Source organism: Guillardia theta, assembly GCF_000315625.1.
Source record: "Guillardia theta CCMP2712 unplaced genomic scaffold GUITHscaffold_6, whole genome shotgun sequence".
Lineage (NCBI taxonomy): Eukaryota > Cryptophyceae > Pyrenomonadales > Geminigeraceae > Guillardia > Guillardia theta.
Genome location: NW_005434668.1, coordinates 935,452 through 955,995, shown reverse-complemented (window position 1 = coordinate 955,995; position 20,544 = coordinate 935,452). Strand labels below are relative to the sequence as shown.

General features: G+C 52.1%; 8 protein-coding genes across 8 annotated transcripts; 5 read left to right on the top strand and 3 right to left on the bottom strand.

Moving 5' to 3' along the window:
- Nucleotides 1-959: 959 nt before the first annotated feature.
- Nucleotides 960-3,593, top strand: GUITHDRAFT_133149 (hypothetical protein; the record flags this gene model as incomplete). Its single annotated transcript, XM_005840357.1, has 8 exons — nucleotides 960-2,049; nucleotides 2,103-2,482; nucleotides 2,546-2,613; nucleotides 2,639-2,815; nucleotides 2,863-2,969; nucleotides 3,059-3,158; nucleotides 3,206-3,258; nucleotides 3,508-3,593. The coding sequence occupies 8 exons, from the start codon at nucleotides 960-962 to the stop codon at nucleotides 3,591-3,593; spliced, it is 2,061 nt and encodes a 686-aa protein (XP_005840414.1).
- A 101-nt stretch (nucleotides 3,594-3,694) lies between these two features.
- GUITHDRAFT_161047 (hypothetical protein) lies at nucleotides 3,695-4,778 on the bottom strand (the record flags this gene model as incomplete). Its single annotated transcript, XM_005840356.1, has 1 exon — nucleotides 3,695-4,778. The coding sequence occupies exon 1, from the start codon at nucleotides 4,751-4,753 to the stop codon at nucleotides 3,695-3,697; it is 1,059 nt and encodes a 352-aa protein (XP_005840413.1). The 5' UTR covers nucleotides 4,754-4,778.
- A 1,532-nt stretch (nucleotides 4,779-6,310) lies between these two features.
- On the top strand, nucleotides 6,311-7,283 carry GUITHDRAFT_64436 (hypothetical protein; the record flags this gene model as incomplete). The annotated part of the gene is made up of 2 exons (XM_005840355.1): nucleotides 6,311-6,715; nucleotides 7,215-7,283. Coding segments are annotated over 2 exons (474 nt in total), but the record flags the coding sequence as incomplete, so codon positions are not given.
- Nucleotides 7,284-7,363: 80 nt separating this feature from the next.
- Nucleotides 7,364-8,101, top strand: GUITHDRAFT_150409 (hypothetical protein). Its single transcript, XM_005840354.1, has 2 exons — nucleotides 7,364-7,425; nucleotides 7,500-8,101. Exons 1-2 carry the CDS (start codon nucleotides 7,405-7,407, stop codon nucleotides 8,058-8,060), a joined length of 582 nt encoding a protein of 193 aa, XP_005840411.1. The 5' UTR covers nucleotides 7,364-7,404; the 3' UTR covers nucleotides 8,061-8,101.
- Nucleotides 8,102-11,683: 3,582 nt separating this feature from the next.
- On the bottom strand, nucleotides 11,684-12,579 carry GUITHDRAFT_101132 (hypothetical protein; the record flags this gene model as incomplete). Its single annotated transcript, XM_005840353.1, has 4 exons — nucleotides 11,684-12,040; nucleotides 12,115-12,333; nucleotides 12,382-12,470; nucleotides 12,525-12,579. The coding sequence occupies 4 exons, from the start codon at nucleotides 12,577-12,579 to the stop codon at nucleotides 11,684-11,686; spliced, it is 720 nt and encodes a 239-aa protein (XP_005840410.1).
- A 789-nt stretch (nucleotides 12,580-13,368) lies between these two features.
- On the top strand, nucleotides 13,369-16,162 carry GUITHDRAFT_101131 (hypothetical protein; the record flags this gene model as incomplete). Its single annotated transcript, XM_005840352.1, has 6 exons — nucleotides 13,369-13,878; nucleotides 13,925-13,981; nucleotides 14,030-14,065; nucleotides 14,116-14,181; nucleotides 14,227-15,285; nucleotides 15,431-16,162. 6 exons carry the CDS (start codon nucleotides 13,369-13,371, stop codon nucleotides 16,160-16,162), a joined length of 2,460 nt encoding a protein of 819 aa, XP_005840409.1.
- A 321-nt stretch (nucleotides 16,163-16,483) lies between these two features.
- GUITHDRAFT_101130 (hypothetical protein) lies at nucleotides 16,484-18,484 on the top strand (the record flags this gene model as incomplete). Its single annotated transcript, XM_005840351.1, has 1 exon — nucleotides 16,484-18,484. The coding sequence occupies one exon, from the start codon at nucleotides 16,484-16,486 to the stop codon at nucleotides 18,482-18,484; it is 2,001 nt and encodes a 666-aa protein (XP_005840408.1).
- A 1,140-nt stretch (nucleotides 18,485-19,624) lies between these two features.
- Nucleotides 19,625-20,438, bottom strand: GUITHDRAFT_101129 (hypothetical protein; the record flags this gene model as incomplete). The annotated part of the gene is made up of 3 exons (XM_005840350.1): nucleotides 19,625-19,680; nucleotides 19,727-19,762; nucleotides 19,817-20,438. The coding sequence occupies 3 exons, from the start codon at nucleotides 20,436-20,438 to the stop codon at nucleotides 19,625-19,627; spliced, it is 714 nt and encodes a 237-aa protein (XP_005840407.1).
- Nucleotides 20,439-20,544: the final 106 nt, after the last annotated feature.

Sequence of the window (20,544 nt, the reverse complement as noted above, 5' to 3'; positions counted from 1 at the left end):
GCACGTTATCACCCACTGAGTCCTTCAGGACCTTCATTGCCAACTCACGTGAAGGTATCAAACCGCTTCTGGCTCCGCATTCTGCCTTGCTCCACCCACCACCTTCCTGACTCAACTGAGCCGAATAAATCTCAACGAAACAAACCCGGCTGATCTCTAGTATGTCTCTATTCCGATTCATGCCTTTGTCATGAGTAAACTTTCACAAGAACTCTGCATTTTCCCATAAATCTGACAATCCATCTTGTATGCAATAGAGGCTTTGATCACAGAACCTGCATACATTTTCTTCTTCTTCTTTCTTTTATCAAACATGAACTTTCTTACAATCCTTGCCTTCCAACAGCCTCACTATCTACTTTGAACTGAAGTTCTCCGTCCTCCTATTCCTCACCTAGCCAGTGTCTTCGCCCTCCTCTCAGCATCTTCGTTGTGTTGAATATCCCTCTCATCCTCGTCCTCTTCCTCCCACAGTTCACTTTCCTGCTCCTCTACCTCCTCCTCCTCCTCCCCACCAATTATCCGTCCTCTTTCCCGCCTCATCTGTTCATGCATGCGAGCGAGACTGGAACCCCACCCCACCTAAGGATTTCCTCGAACATTTAACCCCACCCTCTTTATTCCCATTAAAGTACAACTCTTTGAACACTGTACAAAATTCACTACCCCACCGCATCTGGTGAACTACGCACCCCACCCTTACCCGAACACTACAACCCTACCCACTTCCAATTGTTCAGTCGTGCGTCCTACCCCAAGAAAATAACCCCTACCCCCGTTTCTGTAGATGTTTGTCGATTGGAGGGTCTACTTTCCCAAAAGGAGTAGACATATAGTACCGGTACTATACAGAATCTTCCATAGACTACCCATGCATATTACACCCTTCCCCCCATTTTTTGAATCTGTCTCCGACCACCCCTGCCAAACAAATTGAGTGATTTCAACGCCCAGATGCTATGCGCTTATGCCGAGAGTTACTGGTACTAGCGACGCTGCTCCTGCACACGAGGGAGGGAGGAGGGATCAGAGAAGCCTCGCCGGCGTCCGATGCCAAGAGTCAGCAGCGACCAGCCGAAGATGCGCTCGAGCATGTTTCTATGGTGGCGCAGGAGGCTTACAACCGGTGGATCAAGACGAGGAATCGCGACGACATGCTGGTTGCCATCAGGCACCAGGAGGAAGCGGTCAAGCTTGCTCCCAGCTCATGGCAATTTCATTACACTCTAGCAAACATGCACTACAGCATCGCCAACGAGAAGGTGGCTGAACAGCATGCACGAAAGGCCGCGAAGCTCCAGACAGGCAGCTTGCAAGAGAAGCTGCTCGGGCGCATTCTTGTGCAGAGGGGCAAGATTCACGAAGGGATTCCGCACCTCCAAAGAGCGTTAGAGCTTCAGCAAGATGATGCAGAAGGATGGTACAAGCTGGGAGGAGCGCTCTTCGAAGTCGGGGACCTTGTATCCGCGTCACGCTGCTTCTTCACTGCGGGGGCCCTGTCGAACGTGTCCTTATGGTGGCTGAGCGCGGCACATACCATGGCGAAACTCAAAGATCCCAGATGCTTCTCCTTGTACATGGCATCGATCCGGTCAGATCCTCGGAACTTGGATGCCTGGAAGGATTTTTCCTTCACCCTGTCCAACTCGCATCGTGCCAAAGACGCCGAGTGGGCTTCGAGGAAAACTTTAGAGATTGAGGAATCGGGGGACAACTACTTCAGTCTAGGGAACAGCCTTCTTTCGCAGAAGAGGTACGCCGAGGCCAGGCAGGTGTACCAGAAGGGGGCGCGGATGGATCCGCTCAACTCTGGGATGCTGCACAACCTCGGGTTTTCTTCTCACCTGAGCGGAGAGCCTTTCGTTGCTATCAATGCTTCTCTGCAAACTTGCAAACTCTACCTGAACGATGGTGAAAGAGGCGATCTGACAAGTCACACCCGTCGACAGGGTCCCATGTATGTGACAGGTCTGGCAAACGCGCTAAGAAGGGCCCAAGAGATTGACCTGTCTGTTGATGTCCTTCGGTCCTTGCGGCAACCAAAGCCAGGTGTGGCTCGATGTCCCTTTTATTAGGAGAAAGAGCTTACTTGATGGCTGCAGATGTGAATGACAAGCAAGTGATCAATGACAACATCAGGGTTGACGACTTGGAGTTAAAATCGACGATTCAGAGGGTACAAAAACGTCTGAAGCGAATACGACAGAGGCTCTCGAAGAAACAAGAGGAAGATGCCTTCTTATCGCAGTACACAGGAGAAAGCCATGTATCGATGGATCCTCCTGCTGGCAAACAATCTCTCGTACCAAGAGCAGTGATTATCTACCTGATTGGGAAGAAGATAGAACACTTCCTTGACCTCCTCGACTCGCTTCACTCGCTCAAGATCAACTTTCTTGACCAAAACCCATACCCGATCATTCTCTTCCATGAGGGTTTAAATCAGACCCAGATGGAGGCAGTTCTGAAGCATTATGACGATGTGAGATTTCACAGGCTGGACAAGGAATTCTTGTTTCCTCCAGAACATGTGAATTTCTCCAAGGTGTGGAGTTTCCATGCTCTCGTGATTGTAATCTCATCCTTCTTCTCCCAAGGTCCCGAAGATCATCGGTGGGCATGCGAACGTTGGCTACAGGCACATGTGCCGGTTCTACTCGGGAGCCATGTTCAACTATCCCCTGCTCGAGCCCTACGAGTGGTTCTTGAGGCTAGACTCGGACTCGTTCATTCTTGGGAGAATCAGGCGAGTCCTGCAGCTTCTGCGATGTGATGTGTATGATGACGAGGATCCTGCAGGGAGGACCCCTTCAAGGTGATGCGAGCTGGTCGTTATATTTATGGATACATGGGGATCGGCAGGGAGGACGAGTACCTGACCACTGGCCTCTGGAATGCAAGTCAGGAGTACATGAGGGAGAGGAACATCTTTCCAGAGGATACAGCGCTTGACCGATACCTTGAGGAAGGTGAGGGTTGGAAGCAGGGGGGACGCTGGACTTGTTGCCCGTTCCCTCCCTCTGTTGTCACTCCTTGTTGATACTTCGCTCACTTCCAGGCGTGTGGGATCGATCCTACTTTTACACCAACTTTGAGATTGGGCATCTGCCATTCTTTCGATCTGAAAAGTATCAATCATTCTACGCTAGTCTCGACCGGTTCTGCTTTGCGCTAGAGTTTTCGTTGTACCTCAACCTCATAGCAGGAAGGGAGGATTCTACTATTACCGCTGGGGAGATGCTCCAATCCGTCTGTTAGGTGAGAGCCGCACAATGAAATGCGATAGCATTTCATTGTTTGTGTTACCAACTGCGCTCTTTGGTTTGTGCTGACAACTGTATTTTGACATGTTTGTTGTTGTGGTGAAACAAACGCTGAAAATGAAAATGTTTGTTGTTCTGATAACGAATCTGGTTCCCTCTGTGTGCTGCAAATGGTATGCCGAGAGTTTTGTGCTGAAAACAGTATTCTGCTATGTGTTGCTGTGCTGACAACCTAGGGTTGCAGGAGTGACAATGCACGCCAAGGAGACTATGATCCGAAGGTTTCACGAGATTCCATACTCCCACAAGGTGTACGTGATCCTGCCATGAGGAGGGGACAGGTTTCATTAAAAGCTTATTCTTTGAAAGTTACATATCAGGGGCCTTTAGTATTACACATGATAGAAGAGACGACAGGCGGGTATGAAAGATTACAGGATTTTTCCTGCCAGGGAGATTGGGTAGACGACCCTGTCGCCTTCGATCTTCATACACCTCGGATCGAAAAGTTTGCTCAGCATCGATCGCAAGTCTTCTTTCAACGAAGAGCTCAGAATCTTCTGCGCCGCTGCATTCCAATCTCTCAGAGTCCCAAGATGACACGAGGTGAAGACCCTTTCATGCTCTTTGCTATCCAAACATCTCAGCACGATGTTACCAGCAGCCTGACAGTCACGTATTATGGGATTCCTTTCAGCTTCATCGATGTTGATATTCTCTCCTCCAACATCTGTTACGCACAAGTGCTCGTCCCTCGCTGAACCAGCTTCGAACACACAGCTCGCGTCCTCCACGCTGTTCCAGTCAATAATCTTCACCAGGATCCTCAAAGATTTCTTCTTATACCATCGTCCCAACTTGGGCTTCTCCAGGGGAAGGATCAGGACATTGTCTAGAGTGAGATCGTTATGGCAGAGACCCAGCAGATGCGCGCTCTCAACCGCTCGCAGCAACTGACGCGAGATTTCCCTTGGGTTCAGCCTTGACTTTGGCAGGAGGTCGCACAATGGCATCCCTGCATGCTCAAGGACAAGGAAGGGCCAGAGATCGCAAGTGAAACCAAACCCAAGACATTTCACGAAGCACCTGTGTTCTCCCAGCGTGCCCAGAGCGAGCAGCTCCCTATGAAATCTATCGAAGACCTGCCGTTGCGAGAACAAGGCCTGCTGCTTGTACACTTTCAAGATCACTCTCTTCCCGTCGCTCATCCTCCCCTCAAACACTCTCGTCCAGAAGCCATGGTCTGTGACGATACTCGACTGCACATCAAGCTGGATCTTGACGATGGTATGCTCTTGCGAGAAGTCGGAGTCCACCCCAACCAACTCGACGCTTCCCGCCCTCTTCATGCTTCCCGGCTCAAGATCTGCGAGCTGCACTGTAGACCACGTGAAGTTGGGGACCGAAGAGGCGTCGAACGGCTCGTGCATGGAGGAGATGTGTGGGAGGACATGAGCGCGGCAACACATCTTGCAGTAGTGCTTCCCCATTGCGGTCACATCGTCATGTTGCCCAGCCCGCCTCGTAACTCCGATTTTCAGGAACTGTCCAGGGTAGCTACAAATCTGGGGTCCCAGTAGCCAGGGATGAGGGTGGGTAGACACCCAGTCATACTGGGGTAGTGCAGGAAAAAGATGGGTGGGGGTACTGGGCATGTAAGGGGCCGAGTGGGATAAAAACAGGTAGGGGTGGTATTCTTGTACAGGGTTGTGGAGATGTTCTATCCACTGGTAGGGGTACCAAGAATAGGGACACTGGGGGTACTCAAGATTTTGATGGGGTGATGGATGGCGAAGGTAGGGTACAATGGGTAGGGGGGTGACTCGTCGGGGAGCCGAAGGGCGGGGGCCATGCAGTGAAGGGAAGGGGGCTCAGTGAGAGGAAGAAGATAAAGAGGAAGAGGAGGAAGACAAAGGGACTGTTATGATACACTATCACAGCACGACTTGAAAGCTACAACGAGTTGTACAATATAGAGTATCGCTACCATGAGCAGTCGCTCTTTCTGCCTCTTTGCCTTTGCGCTAGCCCTTGCGAATCTGGACACAGCGTCATGCTTCCTGGGACATCAGGCGATGATCTTTCGCCGTCCAAATCCTCCTTTCTGCTATCCTGCGTATTTCAAAAGCCCAGCAGCATGTCAGATGACAGTGAAGCTCCCGTCTAAAGCGATGAATCCTTTCGATGCCCTTGCGGAGAATTCAAAACTCCGAATGCCCGCGATCAAGGATACTTTGCAAAGCACGACGAATCGAGTCACACTTGGAGGGGCAGACATTGAGCTCTGTCGTCTAATCGAGCTAGTGGAGGCGAAGGGAGGACCAGAGGAGGTGACACAGAAGAAACAGTGGGGTACCCTAGCCAGAGAACTCGGCTTGGACACTAAGGTGAGTCCAGCTGAAGGTTCCTTGAGGCTCCAAACTGATTTGCTTCTTGTGACAGATCTTACGAAACATTTCAAGTCGGCTGAAAGTTGCCTACCTGTCTCTGCTTATGAACAAGGACCACCAGTGCAAACTTGATCCAGCTGCCCTTGAGAAACCTACCAGTGCCGCAGGTTGTAATACTCCGATCGACCTGATGTTATGTGATCTCCGATCGACCTGATGTCATGTGATCTCCGATCGACCTGATGTCATGTGATCTCCGATCGACCTGATGTTATGTGATCTCCGATCGACCTGATGTCATGTGATTTCCGATCGACCTGATGTTATGTGATCTCCGATCGACCTGATGTTATGTGATTTCCGATCGACCTGATGTCATGTGATCTCCGATCGACCTGATGTTATGTGATCTCCGATCGACCTGATGTTATGTGATGTCCTGCCTGCCCAGGTCCTCGGAAGGGGAAGCCACTGCTGCAGCTGGTCGAGACAGACCGTCAAGATCAGCCTTGTACGGATCAAGGGAAATCTGAGGACAAATCGAAGAGGACGACTACAGCGGCATCGAAGGCAAGCAGCGCGAAGGAGCGATCGAAATCAAAAGTTCTTCTTGTAAGGAACATATCGGGGTCGGTAGCTCTCCCTGATGAGGTCGAAGACGACGTTGCCGCGATTGCCACCCAGTACCTCACGGACGAGATCGGAGTGGAGGAGAAGAACATTGACAAGATACTGGAGTCGTGCCCTCAGTTGCAAGGGTTGAGCGTTCGCGACAACCTCCGACCCACTGTCAAGTTCCTCGTGAAGGAGGTCGGGATTGGAATCGAGAAGATGAGGAAGATCATCGTCTGCTTCCCGCAGCTCCTCGGCCTCAGTATCAAGGAAAACCTTAGGCCGACTGTGAAGTACCTGGTGGAGGACGTTGGAATCAGCCAGGAGAAGTTGAACAAGACTATCTTCACTCACCCACAGCTGCTCGCGTACAGCGTTGATAACAACCTGAGACCCAAACTTCTTCTCCTTCAGCAGCATGCAGACATTCCCAAGGCAAGGCTGGCAGACGTTATCACTCGCTGCCCGCAAGTGTTGGGATACAGCGAGGGCCATATCCTGGCGTTCATCAAGTACTTGTCGGAGGAGCTTGGGATCGAGAGGTCGAAGCTCGCACGCATCATTACCTACTCTCCTCAGCTCATAGGCCTGAGTGTAGAGTCGAACTTGCGACCCAAGGTAACAACGGAGGAGGAGGAGGAGGAGGAAAGTGAATGATTCTGATCTTGTTGCCAGATTCGCTTCCTCGTGGAAGAGGCAGGAATTCCTAAGAGTAGCATAGGGAAGGTCATCTCTGCATACCCGAACATCCTTGGCTACAGGTTTGCTCTCCTCATCCTTGAATATCTTCTCGTGCCGTTCCCTGCTCTTCCACTCCCTTGTTTCCCTTCCCCTTCATCGGCTGACCGATCTTGACAGCGTTGAGAACAACATGCGCCCGAAGCTTATGTACCTTTCGGAACATCTTCTTCGCGTGCCCATGCACCGCATTGGCCGGCCCCTCCTCAAGTGCCCACAATTGTTGGGCTACAGCCTGGAGAAGCGGATCAAGCCGCGGCACATGCTCCTTGCCAAGTGATGCGCGCTTGCTGTTGGTGCGAGTGCGGGCTGACAAGTCTCTGCGCTACAGGAGAGGACTTCGTCTCGGTCTCTCGAGGATGCTCGCACCAACGGATGTCGAGTTCAGGAGGATACTCAGGATGCATGACGCCCAGCATCAGGTTGGAGCAAGTTTCCTCCCTCTCGTCACTCTCCTACAGTCATCCTGCCTTCCCTTTCTTACCCCTTCCTGCAGGAAGAGATTCGTTCCTCGAGGGAAGCTGCTAAGTCCATCCGTTCGTCTCCTGCCCAGCTCAACCCCAACAGACAGTCCTCCCATCCTCCTTCCGAGATCCTTCAGCTGCTCTCCGTGGAGTTTCCAGCTGGGTATCTCCAATGGACCAGGGAAGGGACCAAGAAGTTGGAGGGCGTTGTCTCCACAGATTCTCGCTACCGCGTCCCCGCTCGCAGCAGCCGCGTGCAGGTCAGCGCGACGAGAAGGAGCGGGAGAGAGCGGACAGGCGCCGCGGACTCCAAGGCGATGGAGATCTACTTGGAGCTGTCCAATGGAGCGAGGAAGGTGCGGGCGACGATCAACAGGCAGCTGCAAGCGCTAGAGCTCAGCGTCGAGCAGATCCAGAGCTCCAGCAGGAGGACGCGTCGTGCTCCTCCTGCCTGCGAAGTTCGGCTGACGGATCAGGAAGCTTCGCATGTCATCCGCCAGTACTGCGATGAAGGGAGGAGGGAGGAGGGAGGAGGAGCTTCGAGGGAGGCACCTGTATACTACTGGCACGGTTCGCAGGATGATGATGTATAGATGTGTAGACTAGTTGTTTGTAAACAAAACGTATCAAGTTACATGCTCGTCGAAGAGAAATGTTGGGGGATCGGTCGAGGGAAAGGAGGCTCGAGGGTATGGAGAAGGAGGAGGAGGAGGAGGAGGCAGCGGTCGCGGGATGACCGGCAGGAAAGATGAGAGGGAGGCGGGGTAGGGGGGAAGGAAAACGTATTCACGGGTAAAAAGGGGGCGAGATTTTCTCGGGGCAGGGAAAACGAGAGAAGGGAGGGGGAGAGGAAGGGGGGCAAGGGAATGGTTGGAGGAGGAGCGGGCGATGCCATGAGATAGGGAAGGGGGAGGGCGAGGGCGAGACGGGGGGACACTGCTGACGTTGAAGGCAGGGGCATGGAAGCGACATGATCTGGGAGATCGTGAGCGAGAGGACGTCAGGAGGAGGAGGAGGTGGTGGTGGTAGGACCAAGCTGGGGACGGAGCCGACGAAGAGGTTCGGGCACACAGTAGAGATCCTGCCGGACGGATGCGTCCTCCTCTTCGGAGGGCACGATGGTAGCAAGACGCTGAACGATGCTCACCTCTTCAGGTCCTCCTTGCTCTCCTGCTATACTCCGCCCCTGACGCTGCGGTAGCCATTCCTCGGGGAGGTGGTACCAGGTGCAATGCCAGCCTGCGATTGATGAGGGCGGCGGGACGAGTCACTGGACACCGAGCAGGGCTTTCCACACGTCGTCCTTGCTCTCCCTCTCTCAGAACCACCTCAAGGTTGTCATGGTGGGAGGGAGCGGAAGGTCGGAGCTCGAACGGACCGTGGCGGTCCTCAACATCAACTTCGCCAAGGCAGCGTCGCGCCAGAGCAGCAGGAAGAAGACAGTGGACATCATCACTGACGAGAGAGTAGCGACCGCTTCTTCGTCCCATTCCCGCTCCTCCGATCCTCTCACCCACTACGAGAGCAGCTGCACTTTCTTCTGGGAAGCCCTGGACTTCGACGATGAGCAGTCCTCCTGCTACCATCGGCCGTCCGAGCGCCCGGCGTGCAGGACGATGCACTCTGCTACTCTGGTGGACAATCGCAGGATTCTGATCCTGGGTGGGAAGGGCATGGCGGGGAGAAGGTTCGACGACTTGTGGGAGCTCGATACAAACGTCTGGCGATGGAAGCAAATCCGCATACGAGGGTGGGGCCCCTGCTCTGGGCACTCTGCCGTTCTCCTTGAGGAAGGGAAGCTGCTCGTTGTAGGGGGGGAGAGGCAGGACGGAGAGCCTTGCAGCATGGACTTGTGGCGAATCGACTTCGGGACGGCGGAGAAAGTGCCCATCGTAGACTGCAGGAGAGAGCGATTGTTCTCAGTTTTACCGGAGGACAAGGGCGTCCCGAATGAAGTCAGGACAGACACCCTGGGCGCAGACCTCCGTGGAGGGCTGCAGACCTTGCCGCCTCCTCGAGCTCTGCACAGCTTCACGGAGGTCAGGGTGGAGCAGGAGGTAGACGAGCACGGGGATCAGAGCTCCGGCCTGCAGGATATGGGCCCGCTAGAGCATCCGACCCACGAAGCGAGGTGACTGTGTAAGATAGGTGAAACCGAGCTGAGAAAAGTTGCTCAGGTACTTCTTTCGGAGCGAGCTGGACGCGAGAGAAAGTCATTCGCGTGACCTCGAGATCACCGTGAGGGCTGAGGAGGAGGCGGCGGGCTGGTCTGAACAGGCTGGCAGGAGCTGTACCGCAAGCACTGGACTCAGCAGTACGATCGGAATCGCCGATACGTCCTGTGAGAGTCTTATGTTTCTCGCTCCTCCTCCTGATTTGTGTGCCGCCATCTTTTCCAAGCTAGATTCGGAGGGTTCGGGAAGGACGGGAAGGTATTTTGAACGAGGAGAGGAGAGGAGAGGAGAGGAGAGGAGAGAAGAGGAGAGGGGGGGGGAGGAGATATAACGGATTTCTCCAGGCGCACGCCGATGCCTGGGAACTTCGTCTGTACAAGGACGTCTCAAGAACTGTAATTCAATTCCTAGCTGCTTCGCCTCCCCTACTGACTTCCTCCTCTGTTTTCCAACTTTCAAATCCTATACTCTTCATTCTCCTCTCTCGTCCTCTGCCCTCAAACCCTCCCTCCACGCTTCTTTCCCCTCACTTTCACTCACGCCAGGTCATCTACTCCGAGGGCGAGATCGTCTCCTTCCCTGCTGGCTCAGTTGGGCAAGTGCTGGAGGCCTTGTACGGCTTTCGGACGAGCTTCTCCGACGTCACCCTCTACCTCGAGCGGCAGCTTCAGGCGGATGGCTCGCTGCGGGACCTGATGATCGAGAACAGGTGCAGCACAACAGATGCTCGATAAGCTGACGTAGGCAGGCGTACTGGGAGGGAGGGAGGGAGGGAGGGAGGGAGGGAGGGAGGGAGGAATGTGTACATGAAGAGATGAAGAATGGAAAGAAAGGGATTCATTGGAGGATCAAGGAGGGAAGGTAGAGCATAAGGGTTCAGAATGGGGCAAAGGCATGTGCAGGAAGAAGAACGATGCTGGCAGGAAGGCAGGTAGCCTGGCAAGGATGCAAGTAGACAGGAAGGACAGACAGACAGACGGACGGACGGACGGACGGACGGACGGACGGACGGACGGAAGTGTGTTCAGAGGAAGGGGGAAATGATGAGCATTTGCAGATCTTTTGGCATCATCGAGAAGAATGACTCCAGGTCGGAGAGGAGGTGGAGGGAGAACTTGGACCAATGGATCCAGGAGGTCGGGCAGCAAGACCCCTTCCCTGGGGTGAGGAAACACCTCATCCTCAAGTACAGACCTCCTGCTGGGAGCGATGACAAGTACCTCTGGAGAAAGATCACTCAGGACTCCTTCCCCCTTGGCCCTTCCCTCTCCTCCTCCCATGCTGGCTACGGCCTCGACCCTCCTTCCGAGGAGGAGGAGGAGGAGGAGGATGCTTGCAAATTTTCCGTCGGTGTACCGGCGGGCAGGGGCGGCCATTGTGCCTACTACGGTCATTCCCAAGTGGTCGGCCTAGGAGGTCTGTTCGTGCTGGGAGGGAGTGCAAGGCCTGGAGCCCGGACTCCGTTCCCCCTTCCCTCCCTTCACCTCAACTCCATCGCCTCTGATATCCGGGACGCATTCCACTTGCTCCTCGTCATCTGCCCCCGCTGCGCCTGCCCCCTTGTGGACTACCCGAGGAGGTGGAGTTCCCTGTTCCTCCTCCTCCTTGCTCTGATGACTTTCAGGCACTGCGTGCATGCCACTTGTGACGAGTGCAAGCTGTACAACAGGGTTGCATGCATCGATTGGTGACAGACGTGTCGTGATGTTCAGATTCTTTCATTTGCAGAATGTACAAATCCTCCTTTTTGCCCTCCTCCTCTCCTCCTCAATTTCTAAAACTCTATCTCCATCCCTACCTGTCGGCTTCCCGTCGTCGTCCTCCACTCCTCTCCACACAACTCCCTCCCAGCTCTCCCCCCAGCAAACCTCGCCCTTTCTTCTCCCTATATTTCACCCCCCATGCCATTCCTCTCATTTCATCTTCCCATCGCTTCACCCCCTCTTGTCCCTCCTCACAACAAACCTGCATGCATCATCGCCGTTGGCAAGGGTACTCACAACCTCGAACCGGCAACCTTTCACACCGTCACCTGCATTCCTCTAAGACATCCCGCAAGAACAAGAACAAGGCAGGAGACCTAAATCAGAGAGCGTGTGCCCTGTGGCCTTTTCGAACAACTTGCCCTCGGCAGGGCAGAAGATGGCAGCGGTAAGATGTGCCTCGTTGTTCCCCGTGAAGAACTTGTGGTAGAAGCATGTGGTCACGGTCGTCACATGTTCACTATCACTACTCGTGCTCTCCGTGACGAACAACTTCCCCATGTCAAGATTCTTCATCCTCTCAGACGTTTCACACAGCATGTCGTACAGGTCAACGCGGTACTGGATGATTCGGCTAATCATCATGAGAGCTCCCTGTATGACCCTCTCACCCCAGGAATCAGAGTCTCCCATGCACTGAAACACAATGCAACACAGTCAGTTTGAGGAGAGAGATGTAAAGATGAGAGCAGTGAGCAACAAGAACTCACTTTGTTGATAATCTCCACTGATTTTTCTGGGTCTAAGTTGATTTGCTCGGTCAGTACTCTATAAGCCGCCAACACCAAACATGCTGTCTGGATGTGATACGCAGCTCTTTCGTCTTCGTGTGCGACTGTGCAGTTGGGATGGAAGTCTGTATAGCTGGATCGGAAGACCTCGTACACTTCGGATATCTTAGACGTGTACCCAACTTCCATCCCCAGAGCCTGTATCCTTATGGATCAGTTCAATCGGAGTGAGCTTTCAGGTAAAACCTCCTTCTGCAGGGAGAGTTGTCGTTTCATGTTGAACAGAAATATTGATTTGCTTCCCTTGATAGTCTCCTCTTTGAATCGCCTTTCAACTGCATGCATCAAAGAACCTCAGAAATCAGCTGAAATCGATTGCGGACTGAGACCTTTGTCGAATATGGAGTTGGCTTCCTTTGGGTGCTTTGACTGCTGGGAGAACATTCTTGGAGCATGTCCGATCGCGTTGCACTTGGTTGTGGCAGTCGGTGGACGCGGAAGCGACAGGCACTTCATGCATGTCCCGCATGCCCGCTTTATCGCAGCTCTCTGCATTGCCCCTTGCCCCGACAAGTTTTACAGCTTCTTGAAAGAAAAATATTTTTTTTAAAGGAAAACGAAAAAAAATTACACCATATAAAGTGGGGGACTTTTTTACCGAAAGGGACCAAAAATTCAGAAAATGTTCCTATATTTTTGAAAAAACAGTTTTGATTTTACGAGAATATACCAAATTGACTTGAGATCCGAGGCTGGAGAACAGCCATCGGAAATGTTACCCTACGCCCTCCCCACCAAGTGTGGATGCAGATGAAGTTGGGGAGAAAGGATGGTGGGGGGGAGGGAAGGGGAGGAAGAGGAAAGAGGAGGAGGTGGCAGAGTTTGAGCAGCAGAGCGATGATAGTAGAAGGGCATGAACAGGAGGGAATCCAAGAGTGCGACTGGAATATCGTGTCCCCTTGTGGTCGGAATCGAATGATCTCATCCTGGGTAGAGCTTAGCGAGTGATGTGTTTGCGGTGCTGATGCAACCAATGAGCAAAGAATCTAGAAGAGGAGGTGGCCGCTGATGGCCTCTCGACCATCGAAAGATCTTCGAGAAAAGACAGGAGTGTGCTCGATCTCACCTGTGATTGTTTACACTACACTAAGAATCTCATGTCAATCGGCACCTCACCACCGACCCCTTTCTCTCTTTAGAGTGCTTACCGTTCGTCTCCAGGAAATCGCTGCCATGAGGGTCGCCTGGAATGGCTTTCTCACGCTGGTAGCCCTTGGCACGTGCTCTGCGTCGTGTGAACTTGGCTTCAACGCCCCGACGAGCATCCTTGGAGCTCGGAGCGGACGGCCCACTCACTTGCTTGTAGATCGAGCCAGCCCATGTACAGCACAATGGAGGAAACGATCCACCAGCCTGAAGGCCGTCGCCAACGATGCTCCACAGTACTTCAAGGACCTTGCCTCTGCTCTCTTTGATGTGGCTGCTGCCCCTGTTTCCTCCCCAGCTGTGACGCAGAGCGTCAAAGCTGTGGCGTCTCCTGCTGCTGTGGAGGTGGGGAATGTGGCTGGAGCCTTGCAGAAGGCTGTGGGCAGCAGCGGAGCTCAGAATATCAACGTGGGATCTTCGGTGCAGACTCTGCAGTCTCTAGAGCAGCTGCTTCCCAAAGGGGTGAACCCTGTGATGGTGGAGGTCGCGGCAGCGTCTATTGGTCTGATCTTCCTCGTGGCCATGCTTGTCAACCAGGTACGATGAGCAGCACGTGTATGCATCCTTGAACACGTGGACCCAGCAAGGAGACTCGCTGCAAGCTGCTGCGTCGGTGACTCTGACGCCAGAGAAGATACCGGTCCCTTGCCTGTTTTCCATCAAAATCGCCCTTACAAGAGATGAGCAGGAGACGACAGAACCCATCAAGTATGACTACAGCAAGGTAGAGGACCGCAGATGAGTCATGCATGGTCTTGATGAGAAGGCGTGCAGGTGGTTGAGGAACAAGAGCGACTGGACGAGATCTCCTCTAGCGCCAAGTCGAGACTCTCTGAGATGGTTGTCTGTTCTTGTCAACCCTCATCGCTGACCTGCTGCTCCAAGATGGTCAAGAGGCTGGAGAAGCTCAGTGCTCTGTCCTACGACACGAAGCCGATGGATGCTGGCGAGGAGGGCAAGGAGGGCAAGGAGGTCTCCTTGGCAAAGAAGAACGCTCTGGAGGCCAACCGGAAGCAGTGGGGCATTGGAGAGGAGAACGCTGCCAAGGGGAAGAGGGAGCCAAGCTTGGCGAAGTTGAATGCTGTAGAAAGGAACAGGGAGCAGTGGGGCATTGGGAAGGAAGCGTCCGTCTCTGAAGTCCAGAAGAAAAACGAGGAGGTCAAGCCGATGGTTCGCATGCAGCCCTGCATGGCTAAGGCGAATGCGGTAGAGCAGAATCGGAAGCAGTGGGGCATTGGGAAGGAGGAGGAGGAAGGAGCTCCTGCTAAGGCAGAGAAGTCGACCGTTGTTAACCTTGCTAAGCTGAACGCAGTGGAGCAGAACAAGCAGCAGTGGGGCATCGGAGCTGAGACGAAGGAGGAGAGGAAAGACGAGGCACCTGTGCCCAAGGTGACGGAGGCAACGAAAGTAGAGGAGAAGCCCAAAAAAGCTCCGATGGAACCTTGCATGGCGAAGTTGAACGCGCTGGAGAGGAATAAAATGCAGTGGGGCATCGGAGCCAAGGAGGAGGATCCGAAGAAGGCAGAGAGTAGCAGCGAGCCGGCTCGAAGCTCCTCTATGGAGCCTTGCTTGGCCAAGTTGAATGCCGTTGAGAGAAACCGCGAACAGTGGGGAATCGGAGCAGAGGGAGAGGTTGCAGAGGAGGAGAAGCTCATGGGATGGGAGGCTTCTCGTGCGATCACCAAGACTGAAGTGTTTGCCATCGTCAGGCAGAGCAAGGGAGCAGCTGGGGTAGAGCTGAAGTTGTGGTTGAGCACGAGAGGATACAGCGGAAAGAGGCTCCAGGATGTGGTGGAGAAGGTAGAGGAGGCGAGGAGCGGGAAGCTCAAGATGGATCCATGGGATGAAAAGCTGGAGAGGTCGATCGAGTTGCAGAAGAGCGCGAAGGAGGCCAAGGCAGAAGGAGAGAAGCTGATGAAACAGAGCATGGAGCTGGAAGCTCAGGTGCGGAGAAGTGATGATGGATGGAGGGAGAGAGGGCAAGAGGGAAAGGGAGGGGGTGGTGCCGTGCAGTCGAGGCGCTGGGAGGAGGGAACAAGGGGAGCCAGGAGGAGAGTCAGAGGAGGAGGGAGCTGATCCTTGGATGCAGGCAAGCGACGCTCTAGAGCAGAGGATCAACGAGCTGCGGGAGAACGTGAAGAAGAGGCCAGGCTTCTGGGGACTCGGGATGGCCCAGCGGGAGCTCAACAGAGTCGAGCAGGAGATGCAGAGGACTATCGCTACTGTCCGTGAGATCGCGCAGACGCAGGGAGAGGAAGCAGCCCTGCAGGCGCTGATCGACGGTTACGAGCAAGTCGGCTTGAAGGACAAGGTCGTGCTTTTGACCTCGGCGAAGGAATGCAAGAAAGATGCAGATTCCGCTCTCGCTCGCTCCCGCTCCCTGAGCAAGGAGGCGGATGAGCTGCTTGTCCAGGCCAACATGGAGAGGAGGAGGAGCGAGGAGGAGGCCATGGGCGGGAAGCTAGAGGAGGCGGAGCGAGCGATCAGCGAGGCCGAGGAGGCCCTGACAAGAGGAGAGAAGCAGGAGGCCCTTTCTATCCTCCAGCGTGAAAGTTCTGCGCTGCTGTCCCTTGGGCTGCAGGCGGACCCTCGCGCCAGTCTGTCCTCCCTCCCTGGAAGGCTGAACGCCATCGTCCGCGCGTCTACCCGCACTGTCGTTGCGTCCTCCTCAACCTCCTCAGCTCTGGCAGATGGGGAGGAAGGAGCCTCGGGAGCAATCGCAGCATTCTCGCTCCTCGCCATGCTGGCGGGAGGAGTTGGATACTGGGTCTCCATCCACCCTGAAGCCTTGAAGACCATCGCTCAGATGTCTGCTCATTAGCTGTCGAATGAATAGACTATCACAAGACAAGGCATTCTTAATGAATAGACTATCACAAGACAAGGCATTCTTAATGAATAGACTTATCAAGAGACAAGGCATTCTTAATGAATAGACTATCACAAGACAAGGCATTCTTTTACGAGTCGACTATCATGTTTTCAGGATTTTTCCTAGTTGAAATCCCTGCCCGCAGGATTTCCTGAAATCCCAAACTTATTAAAACTATTTTAGGACATCATGACCAAAACAGGAGATTTTCAAGCCCCCTCCACCCCCCACCCCCCCTTTCATACCTGCAACCCGCGAAAATCGCGCAGCATGGCCACAGCCGCTGGGTCGCAAGGTAGCCGTCAGAAATGCTTGTTCGGTTCACGATGCAAGGTTAGGGACGACGCATCTCAACTGTATCAATGTACTGTCTGCTCAAACATGTTTCATCATCTTTGTGCTAGTGAATGGAGTGAGGAGTGGAGTGATTGTGGTTGCTCGACTCGCGACCCGAAAGGAACAAAGGGACCAAAAACTTCAGCGCAGCAGCAAACCCCAAAAGTTGTGCCTTCCATCTCTCAAGAACAAATCGCGGAATCAATTGTGGAATACGTTTCAGAGACTAACAGAACTAGACGGGTATGCAACGAGGAGAACGATCACGACGCAGATGGAGCTGCAGAGAGAGAGGGAGACGGAGATAAAGCCTCGGACGAAGACTATGACGACGACGATGACGACGATGACGATGACGAGGACGAGGACGAGGACGAGGAAGTGGAGGAAGTGGAAGGCGAGGACGAACAAGAAACAAGAGAAAAAATCGAGTCTGTCAAAGACAAGATGCTCTCGGACAATTCGAAGGCATGTTACTTGAGTTCTGTAACTCAACTGATTGCATGGTTGTATGAAACCAAACCATTTTGTTTGAATCACGAATTCAAGAGTTGTTTAGACAACGAACCCAGAAATCGTGGTCCAATTACGAAGCAGATCAAAGAATTGTTGAAGAGCAGAGAATTGTTACCATTCAATACGAGAAGGTTCTCATACAAGCAATGGACAAGCTTTGTGGTAAATGTCATGATGAAGAAAAAGTTGAAATTCTCGTCATACGAAGCTTTGAGATCAGGCGTTAGGCATTTCTATAGAAGGCACCACAAGATCAAAACATACAGGAGAAAGTTTGACGTTCAAATAGCCGATTTCTATAAAGGTCTTCAGAACACCATCGCTGATGAGAGAGCCGTGAGTGGAACGAAATTGTCATCTGGCAAGGATCCGCTTCCTACAGACGTACCCACAGAGATGAATGAAAGTTCCGAGAACATGATGTGCACTGTGCAGGTTCCCATTTATCGTAGTACTGGATGTCCGCCTCATGTCACATCACTGGTTCACGAAAAGCAGTGGATGATTTTGCACGAGAAGCTTGATCAAGTGGTGGCAGGCAATGAGCAGCTGAGACTGAAGCAAGACAGCATGATGGAAAAGATGGAAGCGAAATTCAAGGAGATGGTCAACTATTTCAAACAGTTTCAGGGAAAGAATGAGGAAAATCGCCTGCTATTGCAACAACAGCTTCAAGTTTCTATGCAACAAAATCATGGCCACGAGAACTTCACGGTGCAAATGCAACTACGAGAATTGTACACAAAGCTACAGGAAGTGTGGGACATGCAGAAACGGATGATAGAGAAATTGCAGCAGCAACAATTTGAATTGCTCCAGCACCTGCAGGGGCAGCAGCAGCCGCAGCAGGTAGAGCAACCGCAGCAAGTGCAACAACGGCAAGAGGAAGTGTGTCAGGAGCCACTTCATTCACAGCAGCAGCCGGAAGTACAGCAGTGCCAAGGTCAGAGGCTTCTTCCGGAAGATATGCGAGTATCGGACGAGGCAGGAGTAACAGAGGCAGCCTGGAGCATTTGGCATTGTGGCAACAATTTAAAAGGAATTCCACCGCTGAAACGTGTGAGAGGAAAAGATTTGACACAGAAGAGCCAAGATAAACGATTGACAGATATGAAGTTTTTCATGAGGCATTTTCATCAATTCATAAGGAAGGTGATCAGGGACAGCGAACAGGACAATGAAGCGAGAAGGAGGGAAATGGACCAACTGGTTTGTATAGAGCGGGGGAATCCTTCAGTCCGAGAAACGAATGAATTCTTCATGAAGTATGCCAATGAATACCTGAATTGGATCGACATTGGAGCTGCTAGTAGCAGTTCGACGAATCGAAGTGGACAGCTAAAATGGACAAGTTATGTTCGCAAACTGCGAGTCAAGTGCACCTCTAGACCTGATGAACTGGAGTGGCTGTGGAATTGAAGTTTAGATCTTACATAAATGGTATGAAGAAAAACGTAAAGATGCAACCATGTGTTGTGTGTTGACTCGAACTGTGAAAATTTGGCCAAGTGTTGGATACTCTGATTGTAGAAAGCGGTTGAATTGGGTAGAAAGCGGTTGAATTGGGAAACCTGGGTACGGAATTTATCAGACCACCAATTTCGTGTATTCTACCGAATGACAAAAGGTTCTTTCTTCCAGCTTTTGACATTGTTAAGATGAACTTCAAGGCAACCACGGCTGCCCAAATGGAACAATTTCTCCAGAATTGCAGCTGTCTATGGCTATTCATTGATTGGCTAGTGGGTCATATCTTGATATTCATCACTTTCATGGTGTATCGCAAACAGGCTTTTTCTACTCCAAGAATAATGTTTTGCTTGCCATTCGACTATGTCCAGAGTTGCAAATTGTATATCCCAGCTTGACAGACAAATCTACACTCAACTCCATCGCATCAGGATTTAAGCAGAAGTCAACGAATGGAGTTTTTGACAAGTGCATTGGAGCAGTTGATGGTATCTTGATCGAACTCCACTGTGTGAAGGGGCCAGAGGCTATCAGAGCTGCACGATATTGGACCAGAAAGTCTTGTTTCGCTTTAAACGTTCAGGCCGTATGTGATTCCAGTCGGAGATTTTTGTGGTATAATGTAGAGAGCCCTGGAAGTACACATGACAGCATGGCATTCTCAAAAGGGAACTTGGCTGCACACCTTGCTTCAATCAATATTCATCGTGAAGGTATGTACCTTGTAGGTGATGCTGCATACAAAGGTGTCCCGGGTATCATCACCCCGTTCGACGGAGTGAGACTTCCTGTTTGGCAAGATAGCTACAATTTTCATCAATCGCAACTTCGGATCAACATTGAATGCGCATTTGGAATGTTGATCAATCGATGGGGTGTGTTCTGGCGGGGTCTACGGACTGACTCTACGGAAATTGCAATATCTGTGATTGGTGTTTGCTTCCAACTTCACAACTTCATACTAGAAAGGGACTGAGTATGCGGCCCCTCTTTATGATATAATAATTGAGGAAGAGCATTGTTCGCATATACATGTAAAGGACAGACTATCTGCACAGGACCGTCCGGAGATGAACGAACATGGCGCACCTATACATTTGGATCATGCAGCTGACGAACCTGATAGCCGGTCCATTCGAGCCAATCTAATGTTAAAGTTAGAACATCAAAACATCACGAGACCATCAGCACCACGTCGCGGGTGATTCACCAGCTTTGGAGTCTCCACTGCCTTCGATCATATTATCAAGGAGTGATAGATAAGAGTTGAAAGTCATAAACCTGCGGCATACGCTTGTGTGCGACGCGCACGAATGTCTGCAATTTCATTCTCTGTGTCTTGCAGCATCTCTTCGTATTTTTGCCTGGCAATACTACCAGGACTGTGCTTCTCCATTTTGTCCAATATATTGATCATAGTGTTCATCAAGACTCCTTCCTGTATGGCCAGTTCGGTGGACTGTTTTTCAAGCTCAGTCTGATGCAACAACTCTGTCATCTTGCTGGTGACAGCATCGTTGCCGGTGCCAGCCCGATTTCCAGGAGCACAATTCTCTTTTTGTTTAGACACAGCACTGAATCTGAAATCTTTGCTGCTTACCTTCCGGGTTTTGACATTCGATCCTGCCGGCTGCAACTGAGTTGAGTCGTCTAGACTGCTTGGTCGTTTACCCACACTCGCGGATTGAGGCAGGCCTTCAGACATCTCATCCTGTAGGACATGTATGGTGTCTGCAAATTCACCCAAGTCGTCGACATGACGGAGGTAATATATATCTATGCATGGTTTACCAGTAGGACTGTCCTTGCAAAAGTCGAGGTATGATTCAATGCTCGCATCACCTGAACCACTGCGCTTCCATGCAGTCTCTGCTTTCTGATAGATCTTCCGTAGCTCTTGCATTTTCTTATCAACCAGACACACACGACCACCACAAAAGTTACGAAGGAAAATTTCGTTCTCCTCATCATCAGATCCCAGTTGGAACCAGCATTGCGAACACAGTCTG

What these genes read in the sequence shown, in the direction of transcription:
- GUITHDRAFT_150409 (XM_005840354.1), top strand. Translation starts at nt 7,405, where the DNA reads ATGCATGACGCCCAGCATCAG. An exon ending in TGCATGACGCCCAGCATCAG is followed by an intron (nt 7,426 to 7,499) that starts GTTGGAGCAAGT and finishes CCCTTCCTGCAG; the next exon opens with GAAGAGATTCGTTCCTCGAG.